The sequence below is a fragment of the Lissotriton helveticus genome, chromosome 1_1, assembly GCF_964261635.1.
Source record: "Lissotriton helveticus chromosome 1_1, aLisHel1.1, whole genome shotgun sequence".
NCBI lineage: Eukaryota > Metazoa > Chordata > Amphibia > Caudata > Salamandridae > Lissotriton > Lissotriton helveticus.
This window is the reverse complement of record NC_136057.1, coordinates 1,452,431,377-1,452,457,796: the sequence shown is the minus strand read 5'-3', so window position 1 is coordinate 1,452,457,796 and position 26,420 is coordinate 1,452,431,377. Positions and strand designations below refer to the sequence as shown.

Here is a 26,420-nt window from a genome sequence, read left to right as displayed (position 1 = left end):
TCCATTTTACAGAGAGAGCAGATAGCCTGGGGCCCGATTAGCAGGATCCCAGGCCAACTAAGTCGAAAACCAGCTAAACACTAGGCAAAAATTTGGGGGTAACCATAGTCAGATACCCATCCTCCTACACACAGCACCAGGGCACATGCGTGGAGTCACAACAGACGCACATGCGGGTGCACAAAAGGCACTTGTTCTCATTCTGTGGTGTGTCTGCATCACCTCTAAGCGTTGAGTGTCCCACTGGGGCTCATTGCATCCTTGCCGTGCAAGATCTAAGATGACGCTGCAATCCCTGTGTAACGAGATCCCACGTTTCTTCCAAGGCCTGGCTAACTACCCTGAAGACCACTGGATTCATGTCAGCAAACCAGAACATGTATTACAAAATAAGCATTGTATCCTTAACTAGGATCATTGAAACATACCTCTGTAGTCCAACCCCGCCACACACGAAATATACTCGTCAGCTCATCATAATGCGCAAATGAATGCATGAATAGATTGCTTTAAAAAGCTAAACACCAGAGAGATAAGGTGCGTTGATGAAGCAGCAAAATTCCACATTTTGCAAGAGTGGGGGGCTGAAGCAGGAGAGGCTGTCAGCGGCCATTACAAGCATGTGGACAGTGCTGCAAATGAGAAAAAAAGATTGCTTAGAGTCCTTTAAAGCAAAGAGTGTAAATCCGCCCGTAAACGATCCAATCCCACTGGGCGTGCCTAAAAGAAGGCAGGGTGGAAACAATGAATTATTGGCATGCCTTCAGTGCAATCATTGCACTGCCTTTGGCATAATTTGTGACGCCAAACGATGCGCATGAATGAAAGCTGAAGGCAGAGCTGGAAAGAGGCTTCTGGAATCGTATCGATTCCAAGAAGTCTACTATAAAGAGAGCAGCGCATGTGCTGCTGACGTCAGGCCGAGACCTAAAAGGCGAGTCTAAAATCCAATTAATGCTCTTACGGTGAACTATCCTACATGTCTCTCCTTAGGTACCTCCAAGTACAGAGGATGTGAAAGGTTTGTAGAATACAAAATACCAATTCAAAAACTCGGATTAAAAAAATATCAATGTTTTTAAAACAATAACTCAAAAAGCTATATAAATGGCAATAGGAATTTGATTTTTTTTTAAGAACAAATTTCAAATGGGGAATCAAGGCACAAGGCCCCTATTGGTTCTGAACACTGGACAAAAATATGTTTTTGGCAATGAAAGTAAAAACTTTAGTATAAGTACAACAATTTTTTAACTTGTAGAATAAACACACAACCCAATAGGTGGGTTATTTTACGGCAATTGCCTTAACTGAAATTAAATTTCTATTTTACCAGTTTGCTCTCTTTTAGCAGCTCACATCACTTGTATTTCTGTTGTAATTAACATTACTCGCATGTATTATTCCCAAATCATTGTGTCCTTTGCATTCTTCTGGTGCCATCTTCTACCCAATCTTATCTTTCTTCCAATTATTTTCATGTTAACAAATCCAAGCAAGAAATCTGACCTAACCTGCGTTCCAAAAATCCCCTCCGCAACCAGATTGTCTTACCCTTCTCCTTCCACTTTCTCGTCCTTTATGCACTTGCTTTCCATCTCGTAAGACCATCCGCTTCCTTTCTCAACTCGCATCTCTTCTCTCTCGCACACTGTTTGCGTTAATTTCCTTACCTTCTACAAATTATGCTCTTTTATCACCGTGCAACCCAACGGCTTATCAAAACGTATCTTTTCTTGTTTAGAACAATATTCCTTTTGGTTTTCTGGTTGTTTTTACCACCCTTTCACACCTTGTTGGTGTATCAAGAAATGTCACCATCCAGTTTATATCCCAAGCTCCATGTGACTCAATACGTCACATACAACTGCCTTCTTTAGTAGGATACGCATCTACTTCTGGTTTAAATTGTGTTTCCTGAGCTTAGTTTTAGAATATATCTGTGACATCAACACTTGCCTCTCTACATTTCCGCAGCCAACTACTTTTCACTAATCCTCACAATTACTTAGGAGACTTACTCACAGCCCCACCCCGACTTACCCCACTGAAATAAAATGTCTGGGTTTCTGGATCAATTGCCATGGTACCATGGAGATCCAAGCCAAGAAACTAGCTGCCTGTTGCTTTGGTCTACTCAGAGCCCTAAGGAACGTTTTGAGCTGGCTCCCACAGACTACTCGAAGAATAATTTTTCATGGCCAGATGCTCTCACGCATTGATTATGGCAATTCGGTCTATTTTTTTTGTGGAAACTTTATTTGTTATTTTCCAAAAGAAATACAAAAATAAAGATACGTATACATGTTCAATATACATTGATGATTCGTAGGGTGTCACTCTGATCTCAAATACAAAGCATACAAAATTCCGAACATACTCAAATGCCATTGTTAACACAGGGTTAAAGGCCCATAGTGGGACAATATCTATGGCAATCTCCTAAGGCAGCGTCACCTCGCATCGTTCCCAACAGGACATGTGTAGTAGTCGACTCCCCTGTTCAGTGGGGTGCAAGGCCAGGGGGGGGTAAGGGCATTTTACAATGTATACATTAAACACATATTTAAGAACGGGGTACCCCCCTTCCCTCAACCAATACCCTCGGGGACCACCACAGGCGCATGGGTGGGTTGACCGCCCTCCATGGTGCCTGCTATGTATGTGCGGTATGGGCCCCAAATGTCGACGGGCCTGGATGTGGCGGGAACCATGGTGGAGTATTCAGTACTATTAGTATTGCACCATGCCATGCTCCGGAGCCAGGAGCTGTGTAGCGGGGGGCGTCGGTCGCACCATTTCTGTGCCACTTCGCGTTTGGCCAGTAAAGCAATTCGGTCTATTTAAGAAGTCCTCTGTACGTGATCAAGTGCCTCCAAATTGTTCAGAATGCTGCAGCCCAGATTCTCCTGAAGATTCCCAAGCACAATCCTGTCTTTGGCAGGTTTACGTTGGCTGCTGGTCCCCAAGAGAGTCAAATTTAAATTGCTATATCTAGCCCACTGATTGATCTATAATAAAAGTTACTCTCTAGAAATCTAGGAGTGGAGAGCATTCTTTTGCCTATCTGGCACCAACGCTTTGGAACTCGCTGCCGTTGTCCTTGAGGATGACGGAGGAAGAAACAAAATTTCGGAAACTACTCATCTCTTCCAGTGAGTGGCTTGCTTGTTACTCTGTGCGACTGACTTGTTTCAGCGCTGGGAGGCCAGTTTGGGTAGCCATGCGCTTTCCAAATCCATATCATAGCACAGCCCTCTCTTCGTGAATGGTTCTTTCACCTTATTGCCCTTAGTCTATATAACTATCAACCTTTCAACATTCAATCACCACCCCTTTACCCCCAAAGATGTGAAAGTCATCTTAAGCTTTTCCTTCTATCACAAACCTGTGTCTCCTGCTTACATTCCTCAAATCATTAACCATCTCTCACAAAGGAGCACATGTTTAAGGCAATGGAATACCAAAATACAGTGTACAGGGCTTTAGATTCAGGAAAGAAATAAAATAAAAGCCAGGGCATGGAACAGACTACACATCTGGACAAAGTGTCAATCATAGAGTGATGGAGACGTGAGACAACTACTGCTTGCAGGTGGTGGGCTGCTTTCTAGGTCTAGAAGCTAACAAAGCTTGTAAAGAATTTAAAGTATTACCTGGATCTCTTCCGGTCCTTGTCCCGGCGTTGCCCATCTTTATCACGGTCGCGATCCTTCTTTCCACGATCTTTGTCTCTCTCTCGATCCTTATGCCTTCGATCTCTGAAAACCATAGCAGAAAGAAGCTAGTAATTATGGCTGAAAAGAAATGTGCCTCAAATAAACCTGACCCATATGTATTTCAATAAATATATACAAATTTGTCTAGGCAATTCAAACCACAATTGTAAATACCTCTTATAAAGTGTGGCATGTCTTTGTACATCCCCTCTCTACTAAGCTTACCGCTCAATTTCAAATAATCTTTATTCGGATACGAGTATCCATAAAAGCTTACCTCTCATTGGACTTAGACCTGGACCGAGAGCCCCTTCTCTCCCGAGAACGGTGGCGTTTCCTGTCTTTGGAAGGGGAGATCTTCCTGTCGCGATCTCGATCCTTGATGGGAGATGCATCCCTGTCCTTCTTATCCATCAGTTCGCCGGCCATCTGTAAAACCAAAACAAAGCATTAGGAAAAAGACAGTGCATGTGAAGGATGGCACATTGTAAGATGGTTTAATATTGAAACTTATTGGTCTAATGTATATTGGATAAAAGTGACATCAGTGAAAGGAAGACTAGAAAGAGGGGTGTTGTGAACCGGCCACAGAAATGTGAAAGAGGAGACAGTCCACAAGATCCCTCCCCATTCCATCACTGGCTCCAGCAATTGCCTTCACGTCAAAGAATCTCACTAGCACCCACCCACGCATTATTCTGTGAATGGGAGTCGAGACGATATCTGGCTGCAATACAAAGGATGAATGAATATTCTCCATTATTCTTTATTTCTCTGCGGGGAAATATTCTGCTTCAGTAAACCTCTCTGCAACATTAACATTCAAGTACTGTTCAAGGTGGGTTGCATGGGTAAACATCTTTAGGTGTATATTTTTGACTCGCAAACAAATAATGCAGTTGTGTTGTGGTCTACCATCTACGTCCCCACAAAGGGCACAACATCAAACTAATTTAAACCATTACTCAATTTCCGGGCCACTGTACACGATGTAAAGTGAAAACTACAGTTTTAACAATTAAATGATGGAAAGTATAGGTTTGAAAACCAAATCTTTGAAAACGTTTTAGTTTTAGTTATGGTGCAGGATTAAAGTAACGTGTAGTGCTAGGGATATGATCATATTTAGTGCCAGGATTTGAGTTTGTCTTACAGATGGGCAAGATTTAGCCTAAGACAATTGGTTATGTTAGTTTTAAGGATAGAGTTTAAGCCTGTGTAAGTGTGATGGTCAGGATTACGGTGCGAGTGTAGGGTAGGGTTATAGAAGGGCCACTTGGAAAACAGGACTGTGAGCCTACAGTGTTTTTCCGCGTAAATATGAACTTTTTGCAGTAACCACGCAATCTATTATCTGATGAAGACTTTGTAGATTTTAACAAAAAGAGTTTTGTTTTGGATAAAAAAGTATTTGCTATTGGGTTATTGTTAATCTTATGGTCAGATACATGTTTGTGTTGAAGGATATAGTTTGGGGGTAATGCTAGGGTCAGGATGTAGTCAAGGACAGAGTTTATGTTAAAGTCAGAATCCACTTTTATGGCAGCTTTAGGATTATGTTTTGACTTTGGTTGCAAAATCCTCATTTTTAACTTACATATTAAACTATGTGGCCAATGTGCTATAGCGCATATCTCTGCTGTAATGCTGAGACTATGGTATTTAAAGTATATTATCAAACCAATCGGATTACAACCTTCAGTTTATAAACTTAAGACTGACAGTCATTGTAGGAGAGTAGGGTCTGCAATCCTATGATCACCCAGATTTTTGCTTTTTGCTTCACTGGTTTACGACTTTCCCTGGCTGTGGGCCTGCTAATCAGACCCACAGCCTAGCTGTTCTCTCTAATCCAAATTGTACCCAGGTACTGAATTGGCATTGGGCCCTCTCAAGTCCCTGTACCCAGGGCTGAGGTGCACCCAGAAGTCTCCCAGGGGCTGCAGCATGTATTATGCCACCCCTGGGCTGACTAACTAAATCAGACACAACTGGCTGCTTGACAGCTGGGGCAGAGTGGTGTACCCACCCTCTGTTGTAGATATAGTATTCCTATATCTAAACCTAAATGGACACACAGATCTCCTATCAGTCACTCCTATGGCAGGCCTTAACAATCCTGAAGGCAGAGTGCTTGGAATCGTGCGAGATGGTGCTCTGGCATGAGCTGAGCCTGTCTGCGGCTTTCGGGATCCATCCCTTAGCCGTTTCCATGATATCGCCTACCATATACTCTTAAGTGCATTATAATCCTCGCGGTTATATGCCAACTCTGGTATCGCTTTATCAAAACATGTCGAGTAAGGTGTCATACGAATTGGAATACTAACCCCTCGCCAATTCTGGCGACGGGGTTAGCATTCCACCCTTCTAGAGGGACACGACATGTATGTAACCTGTAACCCCGGTTAAAGTCAGACGGAGCCTTAGCTCCACAAAATGGATGCTGCCACCGAGACACAAGTCTGCCCTCCTGCTGCTGGGAGTCCTCCCAGAGCAGGAGGCAAGGACAAAGGGTTTCCTGTCAGGGGCGGTGCCAGCACCGTCCCAGACAGGATTTTGTGTATTCTAGGTAGGCAGGGCTTTAGAGGAAGGTGACTGCAAGTGGCACCCCGGTGCTCACTGTGCATAGGCCGGCTGAAACCAGTTCCAGGGGCACTCCAGCCCCTGGCCTGGGGAAAGCCCGCCAAAGGAGAGGGGTGTAACCACCCCCCTCCTAGTCCCACCCATAGGGCAGGACTTAGTCGCGTGCCAGCCCCTTTTTGCAGGATAAAGGTAGGAACTGGCCCCCTTCCAAATTAGATCAATCTTTGAATCCTGAACCGACCTTCTTCAAGAAGAACTCAAGACTCTTCCCAAGATTTCTCCCTTGTGACTAAGGAGTAGTCACCCTGCAGCAGCAGGCACCAACCAAGCTTCGCGGTTTGTTGCCAGTCTCTCCTACGGATCAAGACTGCTTCATCACGACGAGAACCGGCTTCCCTGGCACCTCTGACCTCAACCCACATCATCAGCCCAGCTGTGAGCCGTGGGTGCGACGAGACCTCGAGGGACCGGCCATCTTCAGAACTGCACGACGCTTGCCCAGCACGACGCCTGAGTGACCCTCGACTGAGTGCCTTGGGGTAAGAGAAGCCCCGACCCTGAGCAGCTCCAGCACCGAAGTCCAGCCCCCCTGCATCCACGAGATCGGCGTGGGGCCCTTCTGCTTTTTGCTGCTAACCGCGTTGTCCAGGTCACTTGCCCGTTGGCTAGTGGCCCCTTCACGACGCTCCACGACAACTAACACTGCTAGTCTGGTTGCTCCAGACTGGCCCTTGCTTCCCTTCTTCAGAGAAGCACCCTGGACCCTCCTGGTCCACTCAAGACGCCATTTTAGGTCCACCGCGTGGGCCTTGCATTTGCCAAGACTTGTTGCCCAATCCTGGGTCCAGCGACGTCGACAGCAAGTACCTTCGTGGGACAGCTCGCACCTCCATCCTGGTCGCCGACAACGCCTCCTGGTCCGAGAGACTGCAGAGCCCAGCAGCGCCCACTCACCTGACTGCGGTGACTTCGCCCGGTGCCATCCTGGTGCCCACTTAATCACTGGCTAGTGATTCAGAACTTGGTCCCCTCTGCTTTCAGGTTTTCTCCTTCCCTGATCCAGGCTTGGATCTCTTCGAACTTTTCTTCACTGGCCGCCTGCCAGCAACTTCTTCTTCAGGCTCCTGGTCCATCAACGTGGGTTTCCGACACAACTTGAACCCTATGCAGCCGCAACCCCTGGGCTAGGTAAATCCAGCACTCCGGTGCCCCAGCATAGTCCAACAATCCAAGTGTTCGGATCCACTCCCGTTTTCGTTCCAGCTAGTCGGGTTCGCCCGAGAACAGTAACTTTGTGAGTTCTAGCTTCCATAGACTTTTTCCCGCCTTACGCGTGAGAGTTCCCACTCTGCACGTGGTGTCCCTAGGCCTCCTGCTCCTAACCTGAGTGTTCAGTATTGTAGGCCTAGCGTTTCTAAAGTCTCTGAGAATCGTTACTTACCTGCTAGTAATTCGCATTCCACTTTTGTAGTATATGGTTTTTCGTGCCCCTCGGGCATTTGTGTAAATTGTGCGACTTGAAGTATTTTTATAAGAGTTTTGTTGTGTGCTTAGCTCCCTGTCTCATAAAGAGCCAGGGTAGTCTTGTTATAAATAAATACACTGTTTATTTTCATAACAACTTGTGTGGTGTCCTTTCACTTGGTGTTCAAGGGGTAATGTGATGGTAAAACAGCTGGCTTAACACGCCCTCTAGAGTCTTAGCCTTAGACTGCTCGTATCCATGCTACTAGGATAGCTGATCTATAAGGTTGACTTACAACCAATCATCAATAAGGGTTGTTTGGACTGATATATAGTGATCACTAGAATAGTGAACACTGCACATCAGGCCAACTTCTCACATTGGTGAGCAGCGGTTGGGATTTTGAGCTTGCTGTTTGTTTTACCACAAATATCCTAAGAATATCTTGTGAAAGATCACATAAGTACTAAGGTACATATAACTTAGCTTAGAATACTCTGAGTTCTACTGAACCAGCTGTTGTAGCTCCTAGGGCCTAGCACACCCTAAACTACAACTCTAGCAAGGGATCAGTAGGCAAACATATAGTGTAGGTAAGTGCACCACTTACACCTCACTAGAAAAGCATGTCTACCAAAGGAGAATCTACTGAGACTCCCCTTGTGGATGTTGACCCTCCACAGGTCAAATCAAGATATGCAGCTCTCAGTTTCCAGGAGATGAGACAAGTGTGTACCTCCAGGAAACTGAAACAGGGGTCTAACCCCACCATTCCCTTTTTAATAGGTATCTTAGAGACTTATGATGCGAGAAAGATTTCTCAGTTAGATGGGAATATGCCAGCCTTAGAGGGTACCTCTGGGGATCCAGACCTCCCCAACACTGCCAATGCAGTTGAGGAGGAGGATCAAGAGGAACTCTCTGGGGACGAGGTAGACAAAGGTCTTGAGGTAGTCAGAAGGCTAACTAGGGCCAACTTAGACTTGCTTGGGCTAGGATCTGGGGGACCCCCAGTACTGACCCTAAGTAGGCCTAACCTTGGAGTTAGGAGAGATAGATCTCTTTCTAGGGACTCCAATAGATCTCTGCACTCTAATGCCTCTTCTCAGAGGAGAAGGAACTCTCCCCAGAGGAGATTGACTTCCCCTCAGAGAAGAGAGCATGAAGCTAGGATGAGACAGGCTACTCTGAGGATTGAAAGGGAAGAACTTGCCCTGGCCAAAGAAAAGCTTGCATTTGCTAGAGAGCAGCAGATGAGTGGGCTAGCTCCCACTGGTGGCAGCAATCTCCCAAGAGATAGAGAGAAGGGTTTAGATACTAAACACCTGACAAAAATAGTGCCCCCCTTTAAGCAAGGGGATGACATCCAGAAATGGATGGCTGCTCTGGAGAGGGCCTGCACTGTGCAGGGCATTCCCCAGAGTCAGTGGGCAGCTATACTGTGGCTCTCCTTTGATGGTAAAGGTAGAGACAAGCTCCTCACTACAAGAGTGGAGGATGCTAATGATTGACGTGTATTTAACAAGGACCCCCTGATTATATGGATCTTGTAGTTCCTAGGTCAGGGAAATTAATACATTCGAAAGGCAACAACCTAGGCAACTAATTTCTAAAACACATTAATGGTAAATTAAATAAACAATTGGCTGAGGCTGGCTGTAAGACTTGAGTATTTTTATTTAACAGTGACACAGTTAATAAATCATTATTATAACACAATCCTAAAAGTTAAAATTTCATACAAGAATATAAAATAAGAACAAATAAAGACATAAGTTAAAAATATATTCATCAGTGGTAAATCAGTGGCGAGAAAGGAGTCTCTACGCGCGTTTCGGCGGCCAGCGCCTTCTTCATGGAGTAGCCACACAATTTTATAAAGATCACTTATTTGACACTGGTCAAGATGGTTTTCTACTTCTTAAGCAGCTCTTTTTGGATCCAGTGTTACAGGAGCTAGCGATGTGGTGGTTCGGGAAAGCCTTTCCCGAACCACCACATCGCTAGACGGACCATCCCGCTGCCGCCGGACATAGTGAGCCCTGCCGATCATCGTGAGGCAGGGAGATCTTTTAACATCACCTCCCCCACCCAGCTAGAATTTTGGAACATCCTGTTAGCGCCATCTACGCTTTCTGAAATAGAAGACCTTGCAATCACCGAATATCACTCCTTAACTTATATGTGGCCCATGATCACATCATAGATCACCAAGTGGGCTCATGAAAAAGAAATCAACAGTTACAGACATTATAGATATCTAGAAGTCACCTGAGGTGGATTCCGACCTAGTGAATCTTATCCAGCATTTCTTCACTTAAAGGGCTCCGGCCAGCGGGAATTAACTACCTGCGTCCTGGGCAATCAGCTCCTGTAACACTGATTTACCACTGATGAATATATTTTTAACTTATGTCTTTATTTGTTCTTATTTTATATTCTTGTATGAAATTTTAACTTTTATGATTGTGTTATAATAATGATTTATTAACTGTGTCACTGTTAAATAAAAATACTCAAGTCTTACAGCCAGCCTCAGCCAATTGTTTATTTAATTTACCATTAATGTGTTTTAGAAATTAGTTGCCTAGGTTGTTGCCTTTCAAATGGATGCTAATGATTACCAGGTCCTGAAGAATACACTGGTTGATGGGTTTGGTTTAACCACTGAACAGTACAGGTTGCTGTTCAGAGACACCCAGAAAACTCAGTCTCAGGACTGGTCTGACTTTGTGGATAGTGCCACTAAGGCTTTGGAGGGCTGGTTGCTGGGTAGCAAGGTTACTGATTACACAGGATTGTATAATCTGATGATGAGAGAACAAATTTTAAATAATTGTCAGAACCAGTTGTTGCACCAGCACCTTGTTGATTCAGATCTGACCTCTCCCCAAGAATTGGGAAAGAAGGCAGACAAATGGGTCAGAACAAGGATCAAGCAGAACCAGAACCAGAACCAGGGTGGTCAGAAGAAAGCAGACCAGAAGGGTAATGCTAAGAGTGAACAAAATGACCAGAAGTCTTCACCAGGTCCCCAACAAACCAAAGAGGGTGGGGGTCAGGCTTCACAGCAGAAAAAGAAGACTCAAGAAGGCCAGTCAAAAAGGTGGTGCCAGTACTGTAAAAGTAAGTCTCACTGGTTTAGTGAGTGCACCAAAAGAGGAGGGCAAACCTCTACCACTACAGCCCCTAAGGCAACTGCACCCCCTAGTACAGTCAGTAGTGGTAGTGCACCTCCCAAGGGATTAGTTGGGTTAACCTTGGGAACTGAGGAGTCTGACAACTTAGTTGGCACGCTCACTCAGGCTGTCCTTGTCTGTACAGGGGATATGGATATGTCCCCTGATGTAAGTCCCAATACTTTGGGCAAATACAGGCAGACACCTTTAATCAATGGCAAAATGGCTCAGGCCTATAGGGACACTTGTGCCAGTGTCACCATGGTGACACCTAACTTTGTGGACCCTGGACAGATCATGCCAGGTACAGATTTCCTGGTGACCAATGCCAGCAACGTCACTACCAGTCATAGTATGGCGATTGTTGCTTTCTCCTGGGGAGGGGTAAGTGGCCAAAAGAAAGTTGTGGTTAGTTCAGACCTCCCAGTGGATTGTTTGTTGGGCAATGATTTGGAGTCATCCCTATGGTCAGAAGTGGAGCAGAGGACTCACATGGAAATGTTAGGCTTGCCAGCACATGTGCTTGCTGTGACTAGGTCACAGGCCAGAAGATGCCCCACTGAACAGGTGCTGGATCCTGGAAGAAAGGACCAGACACCTCCCAAGAAGAAGGGCAGTAAGGGTAAGGCTTTGCCTTCCCCCTTGCCCCAGGTTGAGGATCAAGTCTCTGAGGAGGCTGATCTGAGAGAGCTGAGGGAAACTGAGCCTAAAGAGCTTGAACTTGATCAAGTTGAGTTTCTGGGCTCAGGGGGACCCTCCAGAGAAGACCTGGGGAAGGCACAGTTAGACTGCCCTTCCCTTGAACCCCTCAGACAGCAGGCTGCTGCTGAGGCTGCAGGGAATGCCACAGGTGCCCACAGGGTATACTGGGAAGATGGACTCCTGTACTCTGAGTCAAGAGACCCCAAGCCTGGTGCAACCAGGAGGCTGGTCATCCCCTTGTCTCTGAGAGGTTTCCTTCTCACCTTGGCCCATGAGATTCCCCTTGCAGGTCATTTAGGTCAGACAAAGACTTGGGACAGGCTGGTCTCACACTTTCACTGGCCCCACATGAATGAGAATACCAAGGAGTTTTGTCGCTCCTGTGTCACTTGCCAAGCCAGTGGTAAGTCAGGTGGCACAACAAAGGCCCCCCTCATACCACTACCTGTGGTGGGGGTTCCCTTTGAAAGAGTGGGGATTGACATTGTTGGTCCAATGGAACCCCAGACAGCATCAGGGCACAAGTTTATACTGGTGGTGGTGGACCATGCCACCAGGTATCCTGAAGCTATTCCCCTTAGGACCACTACAGCACCTGTAGTGGCAAGGGCCCTAGTTGGAGTGTTCTCCAGAGTGGGCTTCCCTAAGGAGGTTGTTTCTGACAGAGGTGCAAACTTCATGTCAGGATATCTGACTGCAATGTGGAAGGAATGTGGTGTTAACTACAAGTTCACCACACCCTATCACCCACAGTGCAATGGGCTTGTTGAGAGATTCAACAGGACCCTCAAAGGGATGATTCATGGACTACCTGAAACTCTTAGGAGAAGATGGGATGTCCTGATCCCCTGCCTCTTGTTTGCTTACAGAGAGGTCCCACAGAAGGGGGTTGGCTACAGCCCTTTTGCGCTTCTGTATGGGCATCCTGTAAGAGGACCCCTGTGTTTGGTGAAGGAAGGATGGGAGAGACCTCTCAAAAAGCCTGCAACCAACATAGTGGACTATGTACTTGGTCTCCGCTCCAGGATGGCTGAATACATGGAGAAGGCATCCAAAAACCTAGAGGCCAGCCAAGAACTCCAAAAAGCTTGGCATGACCAAAAGGCTGTCCTGACTGTATACCAGCCTGGGCAGAAGGTGTGGGTACTGGAGCCAGTGGCTCCAGCAGCCCTCAAAGACAAATGGTCTGGGCCCCACACCATCATTGAGCAAAAGGGAGAGGTCACCTACCTGGTGGACCTTGGAACCCCCAGGAGCCCCCTCAGGGTGCTCCATGTGAACAGGCTCAAGGCATATGTCGACAGGAAGGACATGAGCTTGCTCATGGCCACAGATGAGGGACAGGAGGAAGAGAGTGACCCTCTCCCAGACCTGCTCACTCAGAATCCTGATGATGGATCAGTAGATGGTGTTGTCTTTTGTGGCAGCCTCTCTGAACATCAGCAACAGGATTGCAGGCAAGTTCTGCAATCCTTCAGACATATGTTCTCTCTGACACCCAGTCAAACTGATTGGTGTACCCATGAAGTGGACACTGGGGACAGTCTGCCTGTCAAGAGTAAAATCTACAGACAGCCTGATCATGTCAGGGACTGCATCAAAACAGAAGTGCAGAAAATGTTGGAGTTGGGAGTCATTGAGCCCTCAGATAGCCCTTGGGCTAGCCCAGTAGTTCTAGTGCCAAAGCCTCAAACCCAGGGTGGTAAGAAAGAGATGAGGTTTTGCGTAGACTACAGAGGCCTCAATGCAGTCACTAAGACTGATGCCCACCCAATACCAACGGCAGATGAACTTATAGATAGATTGGCTTCTGCCAACTACTTAAGCACATTTGACCTGACAGCTGGGTACTGGCAAATCAGGTTAGCTGAGGAAGCCAGGCCCAAGACAGCATTTTCTACCCCTGGTGGTCATTATCAGTTTGTGGTAATGCCCTTTGGGTTGAAGAATGCACCTGCCACCTTCCAAAGGCTGGTGAATCAAGTTCTCACTGGGATGGATGACTTCTGTGCAGCATATCTGGACGATATTGCTGTCTTTAGCTCCACCTGGGAGGATCATCTGGTCCACCTGAGGAAAGTGTTAGAGGCTCTGCAAAAGGCAGGCCTCACTATCAAGGCCACTAAGTGCCAGATAGGGCAGACACAGGTTGTATACCTGGGCCACCTTGTAGGTGGAGGCCAGGTTCAGCCCTTGGAGAGTAAGATACAGGCCATCAAGGACTGGGCTCCTCCAATCACCCAGACTCAGGTTCGAGCTTTCTTGGGCCTGACTGGGTACTATAGGAAATTTGTCAGAAATTATGGGTCCATAGTGACCCCCCTTAATGACCTGACAAGCAAGAAGATGCCAAAGAAAGTTCAGTGGACAGAAAGCTGTCAGAAAGCATTCGATGACCTAAAGCAGGCCATGTGCACAGCACCTATCCTAAAGAGTCCAGACTTCTCCAAACCATTCATTGTCCAAACAGATGCTTCTGAGTTGGGTGTGGGAGCTGTTCTATCTCAGCTGAATTTTGATGGCAACGACCAGCCAATTGCTTTCATTAGCAGAAGGCTGACCCCCAGAGAGAAAAATTGGTCAGCTACTGAGAGGGAGGCCTTTGCTGTGGTATGGGCCCTGAAGTAGTTGAGGTCCTACTTGTTTGGAACTCACTTCACAGTTCAGAACGACCATAAGCCCCTCTTATGGCTAAGTCAGATGAAGGGTGAAAACCCCAAACTACTTAGGTGGTCCATTTCCCTACAGGGGATGGATTTTACAGTGGAGCACAGACCTGGTACTGATCATGGCAATGCTGATGGGCTCTCCAGGTATTTCCACTTAGAGCAAGAAGACTCACCTGGTCAAGGTTAGTTTATTGTCCCAAAGTTTGGGGGGGGGGGGTCATGTAGGAGAGTAGGGTCTGCAATCCTATGATCACCCAGATTTTTGCTTTTTGCTTCACTGGTTTACGACTTTCCCTGGCTGTGGGCCTGCTAATCAGACCCACAGCCTAGCTGTTCTCTCTAACCCAAATTGTACCCAGGTACTGAATTGGCACTGGGCCCTCTCAAGTCCCTCTACCCAGGGCTGAGGTGCACCCAGAAGTCTCCCAGGGGCTGCAGCATGTATTATGCCACCCCTGGGCTGACTAACTAAATCAGACACAACTGGCTGCTTGACAGCTGGGGCAGAGTGGTGTACCCACCCTCTGTTGTAGATATAGTATTCCTATATCTAAACCTAAATGGACACACAGATCTCCTATCAGTCACTCCTATGGCAGGCCTTAACAATCCTGAAGGCAGAGTGCTTGGAATCGTGCGAGATGGTGCTCTGGCATGAGCTGAGCCTGTCTGCGACTTTCGGGATCCATCCCTTAGCCGTTTCCATGATATCGCATACCATATACTCTTAAGTGCATTATAATCCTCGCGGTTATATGCCAACTCTGGTATCGCTTTATCAAAACATGTCGAGTAAGGTGTCATACGAATTGGAATACTAACCCCTCGCCAATTCTGGCGACGGGGTTAGCATTCCACCCTTCTAGAGGGACACGACATGTATGTAACCTGTAACCCCGGTTAAAGTCAGACGGAGCCTTAGCTCCACAAAATGGATGCTGCCACCGAGACACAAGTCTGCCCTCCTGCTGCTGGGAGTCCTCCCAGAGCAGGAGGCAAGGACAAAGGGTTTCCTGTCAGGGGCGGTGCCAGCACCGTCCCAGACAGGATTTTGTGTATTCTAGGTAGGCAGGGCTTTAGAGGAAGGTGACTGCAAGTGGCACCCCGGTGCTCACTGTGCATAGGCCGGCTGAAACCAGTTCCAGGGGCACTCCAGCCCCTGGCCTGGGGAAAGCCCGCCAAAGGAGAGGGGTGTAACCACCCCCCTCCTAGTCCCACCCATAGGGCAGGACTTAGTCGCGTGCCAGCCCCTTTTTGCAGGATAAAGGTAGGAACTGGCACCCTTCCAAATTAGATCAATCTTTGAATCCTGAACCGACCTTCTTCAAGAAGAACTCAAGACTCTTCCCAAGATTTCTCCCTTGTGACTAAGGAGTAGTCACCCTGCAGCAGCAGGCACCAACCAAGCTTCGCTGTTTGTTGCCAGTCTCTCCTACGGATCAAGACTGCTTCATCACAACGAGAACCGGCTTCCCTGGCACCTCTGACCTCAACCCACATCATCAGCCCAGCTGTGAGCCGTGGGTGCGACGAGACCTCGAGGGACCGGCCATCTTCAGAACTGCACGACGCTTGCCCAGCACGACGCCTGAGTGACCCTCGACTGAGTGCCTTGGGGTAAGAGAAGCCCCGACCCTGAGCAGCTCCAGCACCGAAGTCCAGCCCCCCTGCATCCACGAGATCGGCGTGGGGCCCTTCTGCTTTTTGCTGCTAACCGCGTTGTCCAGGTCACTTGCCCGTTGGCTAGTGGCCCCTTCACGACGCTCCACGACAACTAACACTGCTAGTCTGGTTGCTCCAGACTGGCCCTTGCTTCCCTTCTTCAGAGAAGCACCCTGGACCCTCCTGGTCCACTCAAGACGCCATTTTAGGTCCACTGCGTGGGCCTTGCATTTGCCAAGACTTGTTGCCCAATCCTGGGTCCAGCGACGTCGACAGCAAGTACCTTCGTGGGACAGCTCGCACCTCCATCCTGGTCGCCGACAACGCCTCCTGGTCCGAGAGACTGCAGAGCCCAGCAGCGCCCACTCACCTGACTGCGGTGACTTCGCCCGGTGCCATCCTGGTGCCCACTTAATCACAGTCTAGTGATTCAGAACTTGGTCCCCTCTGCTTTCAGGTTTTCTCCTTCCCTGATCCAGGCTTGGATCTCTTCGAACTTTTCTTCACTGGCCGCCTGCCAGCAACTTCTTCTTCAGGCTCCTGGTCCATCAACGTGGGTTTCCGACGCAACTTGAACCCTATGCAGCCGCAGCCCCTGGGCTAGGTAAATCCAGCACTCCGGTGCCCCAGCATAGTCCAACACTCCAAGTGTTCGGATCCACTTCCGTTTTCGTTCCAGCTAGTCGGGTTCGCCCGAGAACAGTAACTTTGTGAGTTCTAGCTTCCATAGACTTTTTCCCGCCTTACGCGTGAGAGTTCCCACTCTGCACGTGGTGTCCCTAGGCCTCCTGCTCCTAACCTGAGTGTTCAGTATTGTAGGCCTAGCGTTTCTAAAGTCTCTGAGAATCGTTACTTACCTGCTAGTAATTCGCATTCCACTTTTGTAGTATATGGTTTTTCGTGCCCCTCGGGCATTTGTGTAAATTGTGCGACTTGAAGTATTTTTATAAGAGTTTTGTTGTGTGCTTAGCTCCCTGTCTCATAAAGAGCCAGGGTAGTCTTGTTATAAATAAATACACTGTTTATTTTCATAACAACTTGTGTGGTGTCCTTTCACTTGGTGTTCAAGGGGTAATGTGATGGTAAAACAGCTGGCTTAACACGCCCTCTAGAGTCTTAGCCTTAGACTGCTCGTATCCATGCTACTAGGATAGCTGATCTATAAGGTTGACTTACAACCAATCATCAATAAGGGTTGTTTGGACTGATATATAGTGATCACTAGAATAGTGAACACTGCACATCAGGCCAACTTCTCACAGTCATTACCAACACACAGTTACTACTCTAGCATGTACCCAAACAAACAAACTCATTCACTACAATCTAACATAGCCAGTGATCCACAATCAACAATACGTCTCATGGCCACAAGCTTTAAGGTATGTAATGCTCCTCTTCCAGGAGGCATCCCTTCAGCGCAATAGCCCACCCATACAACCGCTAAATGCCATTCTGACCTTCGTAATAAAGCTGTAGAAGAGTGTTAAAAGGTGGATTCCTTGATGAATGAAGACACAGGAAACTGAAGTAGATTAAATCTTCAAGTTGTAGGCGTAAAACAGCTCAGCCACCCAACTAACAGCAGGCTTATCTCAATCTACACCAAACATTCTAACTGAAACAGGGCAGCTTTGTATTCTAGAATACATACATGTCACCAAAGGATTTTGATAGATATAAAATATACAAAGTAACATTACAACATATCTCCCTCCTTTATATAAACAATGAAAGGAAAACAAAAGAAGAATAAAATACATATCTCAAAAACATTATACAACATAGTCTTTCAAATATGAGGGAGCACGAGTAACCCTGTTTGACCTTTTTGTAACAACAGGAATAGTTTTATCTCCAACATTCTCTGGCGAGGTACCCAAAAGATTTTTTTAGTACACACAGCAACACGGCTTAAATTCCAAACTCTATGATCAGAAGTTCTTATAGCATTGTCAAAGACTACAATAACTCTCATAGGTTTTGAAAATTTAGCACCAGAAACACAGAAACCAGGCCTTTTAATCTTGACCAGATCACCGACAGCAACTTTGGTTGTTTTAACAGCATGCCTCACATCAAATTAAAAAAAAAGTCTTTATTCGATTTCATCATAAAGACATTTACATTTAAAACAATAACCATAAACCGTTAAAATTCATCCTTAGAAGTACAAGATCCCCAAAATATGATCCAAGTTGCATATACAGGACTTTAAAAAAAATACAATAAGTTAATATAAAATTTGTTTAAAACAGTAATATCCATAAAACAGCCACCATACAAATACCAGGTATTAATAAAACCAGTTAATACAATCACATCTCATAGATTCATTAATTACTCAAGCCATGGGCATGGATTATCCGCATGCCATGTAAGAATTTAGAGATAGCGATTATACTTAAGTCATTCCCATCTATTTTTAAAATCCTTAAGGCTTCAGTACCTCAGGTAATCCCCATCAACGGAAAGATCGGCTTTAGCCATTTATGCCTCAAATTCCTATAGACTGGGCAGATGAAGAAAACATGACCAATAGATTCCAGTTGTGTTGGGCAAAACGGGCAATCCATGCTTGAGCCTGTAACCCATTTGCCTGTGAATGATTTGATAGGAAGGGTGCCTATCCTAAATTGGTGGTACCATTTCCTATCGCAGGGGACCGTTATACGTTCCCAGTACTTTTCATAAACGGGTACATGTTTAGTCTCTAAGAAAGCCATGGACATGGAAGTGCTCGTCATGGACGAAAATCGTTTTATCATCACCATATTCCAATATAGCCCCTTTAGTTCTTTACGGGACGGGAATGGAACACTAGTTGGGTTTTGTCACAACAAATTCAACCCCAGGTCACACAATATTGACTTGACCTGCTTCAACCACAGAATTTTCCCCGCACCATCTGCATCCCTGACCTCCAAACAAGCAAGGGCATACTCGGTAAGCTCCTTGGTGACCCAGAGCCTCCTCCAGTAAGCCAAAGGTCTAAAACGGGCCACATCCTCCAAATACTGGCTTCCCAAATCGTAATAAAGCAGTAGTAGAGGAGTAGATTGGGGTAAGCTCGTAATAGACCTCAGGAATTTATTTTGCGAGGTCGAGAGTGCAGATAAATTACTAAAGCCCCATCATTCTGCCCCATACAATACTGAGGCTGAGATTTTTGCATTATATTGTCAGTATAGGGGCAATCGGCTTGGTGTAAGATTGTCGATGTTTTTTAACAGAGCACCAGACAGTTGAGCGTGTCTGAGCAACAACATGTCCAAATGCGGATTCCACTTAAGTTTGGAACTTATTGTAATACCAAGACACGTATAAACATTTGCCTGCTCAAGTATAGCATTGTTCATAGTATCTTTCCCTTTAACTATTTTCTATTTATGGAGGACCATGAACTTGGTCTTGTCCACATTTATGATGAGACCATAGTCCTTACAGAATAACTCGAACCTACCTATAGCCATCTGGAGGCCCTGCTGAGTTTTAGATAGTAGCAGGGTATCATCGGCAAACATTAACAAGGGTATTTTACTACCATTTAAAGTCGTGGCATCAGTAGGGTGATTATCATAGTACTTTGTCACCCTATTAATGTAAAGTGAAAATAGTGTCGGTGCCAATACACACCCCTGCCTGACCCCTCTTTCGACCTGGAATCTATCAGTCACTTGGCCATGCTGACCCCAACGGACTTGGGCAGAGTTTCCTTCATGAAGTTTAATCAAAAATGCCAACAAGTCCCTGGGCAAACCCTGTTCGGCTAAAACATCCCACAACCTACGGTTTTGAAAAAAAAAACATCCCACAACCTGGCTCTGGGGACCAAATCAAACGCCGACTTTAGGTCTACAAAAGCGGCATATATTCTCCCGCCATTAAGGATGGCAACACGCCAATATATTAAGACAAATCTAAAAACCTGGTCTATTGTACTCTGGTGTGAGCGGAACCCCGCCTGTAACGGGGATAGGATATTGCATTCATCGATACAATCTTGGATACGACTCAACACAAGCCTAGCTGTCACCTTCTGTAAACAGTCAATCAGGCTGATGGGCCTATAGTTACCTGGATCTGATCTATACCCTTTTTTAAAAATGGGTAAGATCTCCGATCCTTTCCATGACTCAGGGATTGGGGAGCCTTTTGCCATCGCATTTACAAGAGTCTGTGTGTATGTTACCCAAAGTGCCTTATTGTGTAAGAACAGAACTGCAGGGACAAGATCAAGCCCAGGAGCACTGCCTCTTCGTACACTATTTAGGGCAATTTCAACTTCCTGTTTGGTAAAACACAGTACAGGAATACCAACGTGATTTTCCAAGCACCCCTGTAGTGTGTCACAGTCTCCCTGTTCCATGGCAAATTGTTTTTTATAATGCGAAACCCATTGCTCGGGCGCTACATGATTAGTCGGTGGTTGGCTAGATCTACCCTTGCCCCACTTCAGGAGATGCCAGAATCCAACCATATTCCTATCTAAGCTGGCACCATTCAACTCTTGCCAGTATACCTCTTCCCACTCCTTCTTGGCACTGTATTGTGCCAGCTTATACTCCACTCAAGCTTGGTGGATGCTATCCCTGTTCCTAGATCAAATTGCCAAAGCTAATGCTTTGTAGGCCACCCTGTATGTATTCCCATACCATGAATCTACAGAAACCTTTGCGGGATCTTTCTTATTAGGTGTTTTAGAAATAAAATAGCCTTTCAGCTTGATAAAAAAAGTCATTATGTATCCTTGCAACTTTGGACTCATTTCCCGGTTTGTCTTGACAGCTTAGGAGATCTACCGTTGCTTTAGACACCAAGGAATTTATAGCCTCCAATTGGTCATCTTTTAATAATATTTTTGACCATTTTACCCTTCTGGTGTCGTTGCTTAGATGGGTTTCAACTCCCAGTGAGGGCACGTCATCTGGATTTTTACCGACACATACCGTTTCCAACAACAGGGGGTTATGATCGCTCTCCACCCTCTCCTCGATAATCATATCGATTAGGTTTGGCCAGAATTCCTTATTTACAAGTATGTAGTCAATACAACTACTTCTTGTCCCACAGCTGTAAGTTGGTGACCCTTCCTTGTCTGACACGGTTCTCCCATTAGCAGCTCTGAGTCCCTGCTCCACGCACACAACTTTAAGTTGTATGGCCGCCTCCGACCATTTCTTAATCGGAGCCAGGGATATCCCATAACAAATCTTCCTGTCCTAAATCGATATCATTTGAGTCAAGTGGCTCAAAAGTACAATTAAAGTCGCCAGCGACCACTATATCATACACTCCTTTGAACAAATTAAGATAAGAATCTAGAAGTGCAATGGTACCTGAGGCTTTCCCTCCGGGTAGCCCTCTTGCATATACATTAATAATTATAAGGTCCTTTGCACCGTTTCTCCTCATCTTAATTGCCAATATGTGATTCCCATCCGTATCCAGCTGCTGAACTGAATACCTGTCAGACTGCCGTAACCAGATGATAAGGCCCCCCATCGGTCTCTCCCTTTGCACAGCAATGGCAGGTTTATATAAATTAATATATCCCGGTCTAAATGCCAGGTCTACTAGCCAGGTCTCTTGTAAAACCACAATGTCATTAGTATCAATAAAGGACTGCCAATCCAATGACTGTAGTTTATTTTTCAGGCCAGCTATATTCCATGAGATGGGGTCGAAATTTCGTACCTCTTTCCCAATATCTCCGCCGTTTTGCAGTGCACTAGAACTTTCCTCAACACATATATCAGCCCTGACCATTTGTGATGACATTACATCTTGATATATTACATGGGGACATGCAGCCGCCTCTATGTTGATTTCATTATGCGGATGGCCAGCTAAGGGATTGTTTATATCCAAATGAGAACCCCTCTGTTGATGACTAATCTTATTTAAACCCATCTCTCCTGAATCCTTGTTTACTGGTTGCACATAGTTACAATCTTGAGAAGGGTAACCCAGTCAGTCATTTTCTTCCAGTGATTTCAGAGCCACATATCTATTATGAATTGGGACAGCATAGTTAGTACGTCCCAACACTTGGCCCTGATACATAAGGGTACCCCCTCTATTAGATAGGCTAGCACGATAAAAGAACCCCAAGGGAAGAACGTTTATTGGGTCTTCCCTAACTGAGGGGGAAGAAGCCCTTTCCAGTATACACCTAACTAGCTTGGGAGACCTAAAGCTGATAACTATACTGTCCCTGGCCATACCTTTTACGGATTTACCCACCCAAGCCACCCTTCTGACCATCAAAAATTCATCAAATAAGTGATTCCCAAGCCCCGTTTTTGCATCCAAGAAATGAAGAGCCTTATTTTTTAGTGATGACCAATGTTCTTCCTCACAAGGTCGCAATAGCAGAGCATTTGCCAACACAATGGTGTAAGGTGTTGCCTCTGGAGGTAGATCTAAAAAAAAAAAAAAAAACTTTGGGTTCTAACATCACTGCCCTCCACCTAGGCCTCAGCACCGTGCCAGTTGGCAATTGATTACACAGGTGTAAAGTGTTAGCTGTTAGTGTTACAGGGGCAAGAGAACTATTGGGACACACCAAAGGAAGAGTAAGGTTAGGGGGATCTTCACTGGCTGGTAATTGGGCGAGAGAGTTCCCAGCATTTTCTGCCCTTATGGGTTCACTAAGACCATACCCTTTAGAGTTAGCAATTGCTTTAGAAAGATGGTCTTCTGTTTTAGTTAACCTTTGATCTATTATATTTAATCTACACAAGAGTGGATCCAGTAGGACAGTGAATAAATCTTTAAGCTGTTTCATAGAGTCTTCACTAAGCTCGTTAGAGTATTGATGTGATTGCCCTTGCTGTGAATGACCCATAACAGGTGTATCCTCCCTAGTATGTATTAGCGCAGTTGTTACTATATCAGACCCTCCTCTTATAAGACCTGTGGTCCTATTTTTAGCTATTTTCGCAACCTGGGCCCTTGTTCTCGGGGCATTATCTGCCTTCCTTTTCCTTGTTTGAACAGCTGTGCCAATAGCTATTGTTGCTTTCCTTTGCCTAGTTCTGGACTTACTATCGGAAGCTACAGCATTGCTAGCAGTCCTAAAGTCATTGGGGGGGTCTAACTGAGATCCACCACTAGACAGAATTGAAGATTGAGAACACCTTAAGGGGCCAGAAGTTAAATCTTCAATAACAACTTGCCCGGGGGTAGGCTTAGAGCAGGGGTCTTCAAACTGTGGGGCCGACCCCCAGGGGGGTCGTGGAGTGAAAGCAAGTGGGTCCCACCTTCCAGGTCACACTTCTGTCTATTGTTTTTATTTCCAAAAATGTGTCCTGGGGCTAATAACTATCTGCTGGCTGAAATGGCAAATAAGAAAGACACAGAAGGGGAAGGAGAACCAGCCAAATGGGGTAACCTACAGGGTATAGGGCCAGGTTTTTATAGCTTCCTAAAGGATAATAGATCAATGGTGGAGCGAAACAAAGGTAGGTGAAAGTTCCCTAACTGCAGCCCGCACCAAAACAGTGAGGCCGACTATTCATGTTTTTTTGCAGTAGGGAACAATAAGAAGAGTGGCACAGGTCGAGAGGAGCATACGGGTATGCCCAGTGAGGAGAGATGAGAGGGTGAGAGTAGATGGGATGAGAGAGGACAGCATGGGAGCAAGAGAATTAGATGTATTAGGTCAGGGATGAGGAGAAATGTGAAGTGCCGAAGAAGTGCAGAAATGCAAGAGGAGAAGTTAGTGTGAGCGAAAGGTGAGGGCACAGAGGAGGGATACTGTTAAACGGTGAGAGAAGATAGCCGAGTGATGATCTGTGACATAAAAAGAGAATTTGGTTCGACGTGGGTGAGGGACAACAGCGATGAGGGAAGAGAGGGAGTACTGAGGTGGGTGCTGAGGTAATAGGGGAGAGGGACATTGGTTCAAGAAGGTGTGGAAGAACAAAGGGGAGATGTGAAAGATGAATAATGGACTGGACAGGTGTAAGATACAAATAGACAGAAATTTGAAGGAAGAGACTTGAGGTGAATGAAAGGTGCTGAGGGGAGAGAGAGCTGATGTGTACAGAGAGGCCATGAGATACATTTGAGAGAGGAGGGCAGTAAAAAGACAGAATGGCAAGAGGTGATTAAACATGAAGTGAGAGGTTGAATGGGGAGAGTTTAGAAGTTGTAAAAAGGGGTGAAAGAAAATGGCTTGCAAAGTAAGAGAGGGATCCAGGGTTGGAAGAGGAGAGAGGGATGGAAGGGAGGGGGTGAGAGGACAGTGGCATGGGTAAACTGCTTAACTCTGCATAAGGCTGCCAGGGTTTTAAGGGACCCTTGCTGCTCCCGGCCAGTGCAAGGTGAGCTTCTAATGTGGCAGCACTTATTCCTGAGGAGTGGAAGGCCCTTCACAAAGGTTGACTAGACATCTTTCTGTTGTTTTTGCTGTATTTTCATTATAAACTGGTACTGATGAGATGACATCTTTCCTCGGTGTTACTGTGTGTAAAAATGTCAAAATAATGAAGCAATACTATCCCAAAATATGCGGCATCACATAGTATCATTTATTTTTTCTTACCATACAATTTAGTCGAGCCTGCCGCATAATTTGGTCCTCACCTGCCTCATAATTCCAGTAGCTCTGCCTATAGGTTTAGAATTGCTTGTCAGGAGGGGTCCTTAGGCCTGAAAATTGTGACTGGGGGGGGGTCTCGGCATCCAAACGTTTGAAGACCTCTGGCTTAGAGGATCTAATGAAAGCCTCCTTTCAGTTCTCAATTTCGTGCATAAGGACACTTTCCGCACGATTAAGAAAGACATCCAGGGTCCCAACCACTCCTGCCCCCACTTTACGTGTGTTCTTATTCATAACTGTACCAAAGTAACTTGAACACAGTACACAATGCCCAATAAAAAATACAGCAGTTCTGCTCAGAGTCTTACTTAGTGTCCTAGGGGGGCGTTAGGGGGGTGGCCCGGCCCAGCCTCTTCCGGTCGATGACTGGCGCGGACGGGCCCGCCCTTGGCCGGGGCAGCGCCCGGGCACGCCCGCACGCGTCCCGCGCTGCGGGAGGGCCGAGGCGTTTTTAAGCGCCTTCCGGCGCTGTTGCCGATGCTGAAGATTCGCGCCCCAGGGACTCTGGGAAATGTGGTGCCGGCGCGGTAGATGAACGTTGCAGTCCCCAGAACACAGACTGGTCAATGGCGGCAAGATAAGGCAAGTGGCAGCGACAGCACCGCAAAGAGAAATCCAGGTAAGTCGTCCTACAGCAACAATAGCGTCCCCTCACATCATAATATTCCTTGCTCTATCTGGAGATCAAGACCAGGCCACCAATAATTAGAGCGTACTCTTTCTTTAGTTTTGGAGATTCCTAGGTGTGCTACATGAGCTAAATCTAATAAATCTTTCCTCAAAGATAAAGGTGGAACTAGTCTGTGACCTCTCAGAAGCAAACCTTCACAGCAGGACCTTTTGAATGACTTCATCATCCTTACAGGCATTTAACAAATATTCATGTGAAACCCCCTTATAATCAACCTCACAAATAAAATCATGAGGGTGATCAAAAGCTGTATCAGTATAATTGTCAGATTTCTCAAACGGAACCAGCCTTGAAAGTGCATCTGCAACGAAACTGTCAGAACCAGGGGCATGTTTGACAGTAAAGTTAAAACCTTGTAAACCAACAATCCATTTGGAAATTCTTGGAGAAATAGAATCAATACATTTGCTTGTCAAAACCTCACACAAAGGTTTGTGGTCAGTTCTTACTACAAAAGATGTACCCCAAAGATTTTTATTTTATAATGGCCCAATAGACCGCAAGAGCTTCCCTCTCGATTACTGAATACCTAGACTCAGCACCTTTTAAACTTCTTGAAATAAACATGATAGTGTTCTCAGGACATGTGCCACCTTGATATAAGACAGCACCAAGACCTTTAAGACTGGCATCAGTAGAAATGACAAAACATTTAGTAGGGTCAAAATTACGAAGATTAGGTGCACTTTGAAATTTCCGTTTTATCTCAATAAATTATTTTTCACACAACTCATCCCACAAAAATGTAGCACCCTTTCTAAGCAAATTCCTCATATTGAATGTGGCGTCTGCAAAATTTTTGATAAAGTTATTATAATATTCAGCCATCCCCAAAAACAGCACGAGTTCTTCTTTGGAGATGGGTGCAGTTAAATCTCTGATGGTGTTAATTAACTCTGCCTTGGGAACTACTCCATTGGCAGTTCTGTTGTGACCCAAGTAATCAATTTTGTCAAGACCAAATTTGCACTTCTCACGTTTGATAGTAAGATTGTGAGCAGCAAGTCTGTCTAACACTTGTCGGACTCTCTTTCCATGTTCTAACTCATCACTCCCATACACCAAGATATCGTCCTGATAAACACAGACTCCAGGAACATTAACTCGTACTTTCTCCATAACTCGCTGGAAGACAGAAT

General features: G+C 45.8%; 1 protein-coding gene across 2 annotated transcripts in view; it reads right to left on the bottom strand.

Annotated features, from left to right (window-relative positions):
- The window catches only part of DDX23 (DEAD-box helicase 23), a 269,078-nt gene that overhangs the window by 222,228 nt on the left and 20,430 nt on the right, over nucleotides 1-26,420 (bottom strand). For both annotated transcript variants that reach the window (XM_078685884.1, XM_078685889.1), the window contains exons 2-3: nucleotides 3,997-4,148; nucleotides 3,657-3,761 (exon numbers count right to left, since the gene is read on the bottom strand). In XM_078685884.1, the coding sequence (XP_078542010.1) occupies nucleotides 3,657-3,761; nucleotides 3,997-4,148 (257 nt within the window). The remainder of the gene's footprint in view (nucleotides 1-3,656; nucleotides 3,762-3,996; nucleotides 4,149-26,420) is intronic.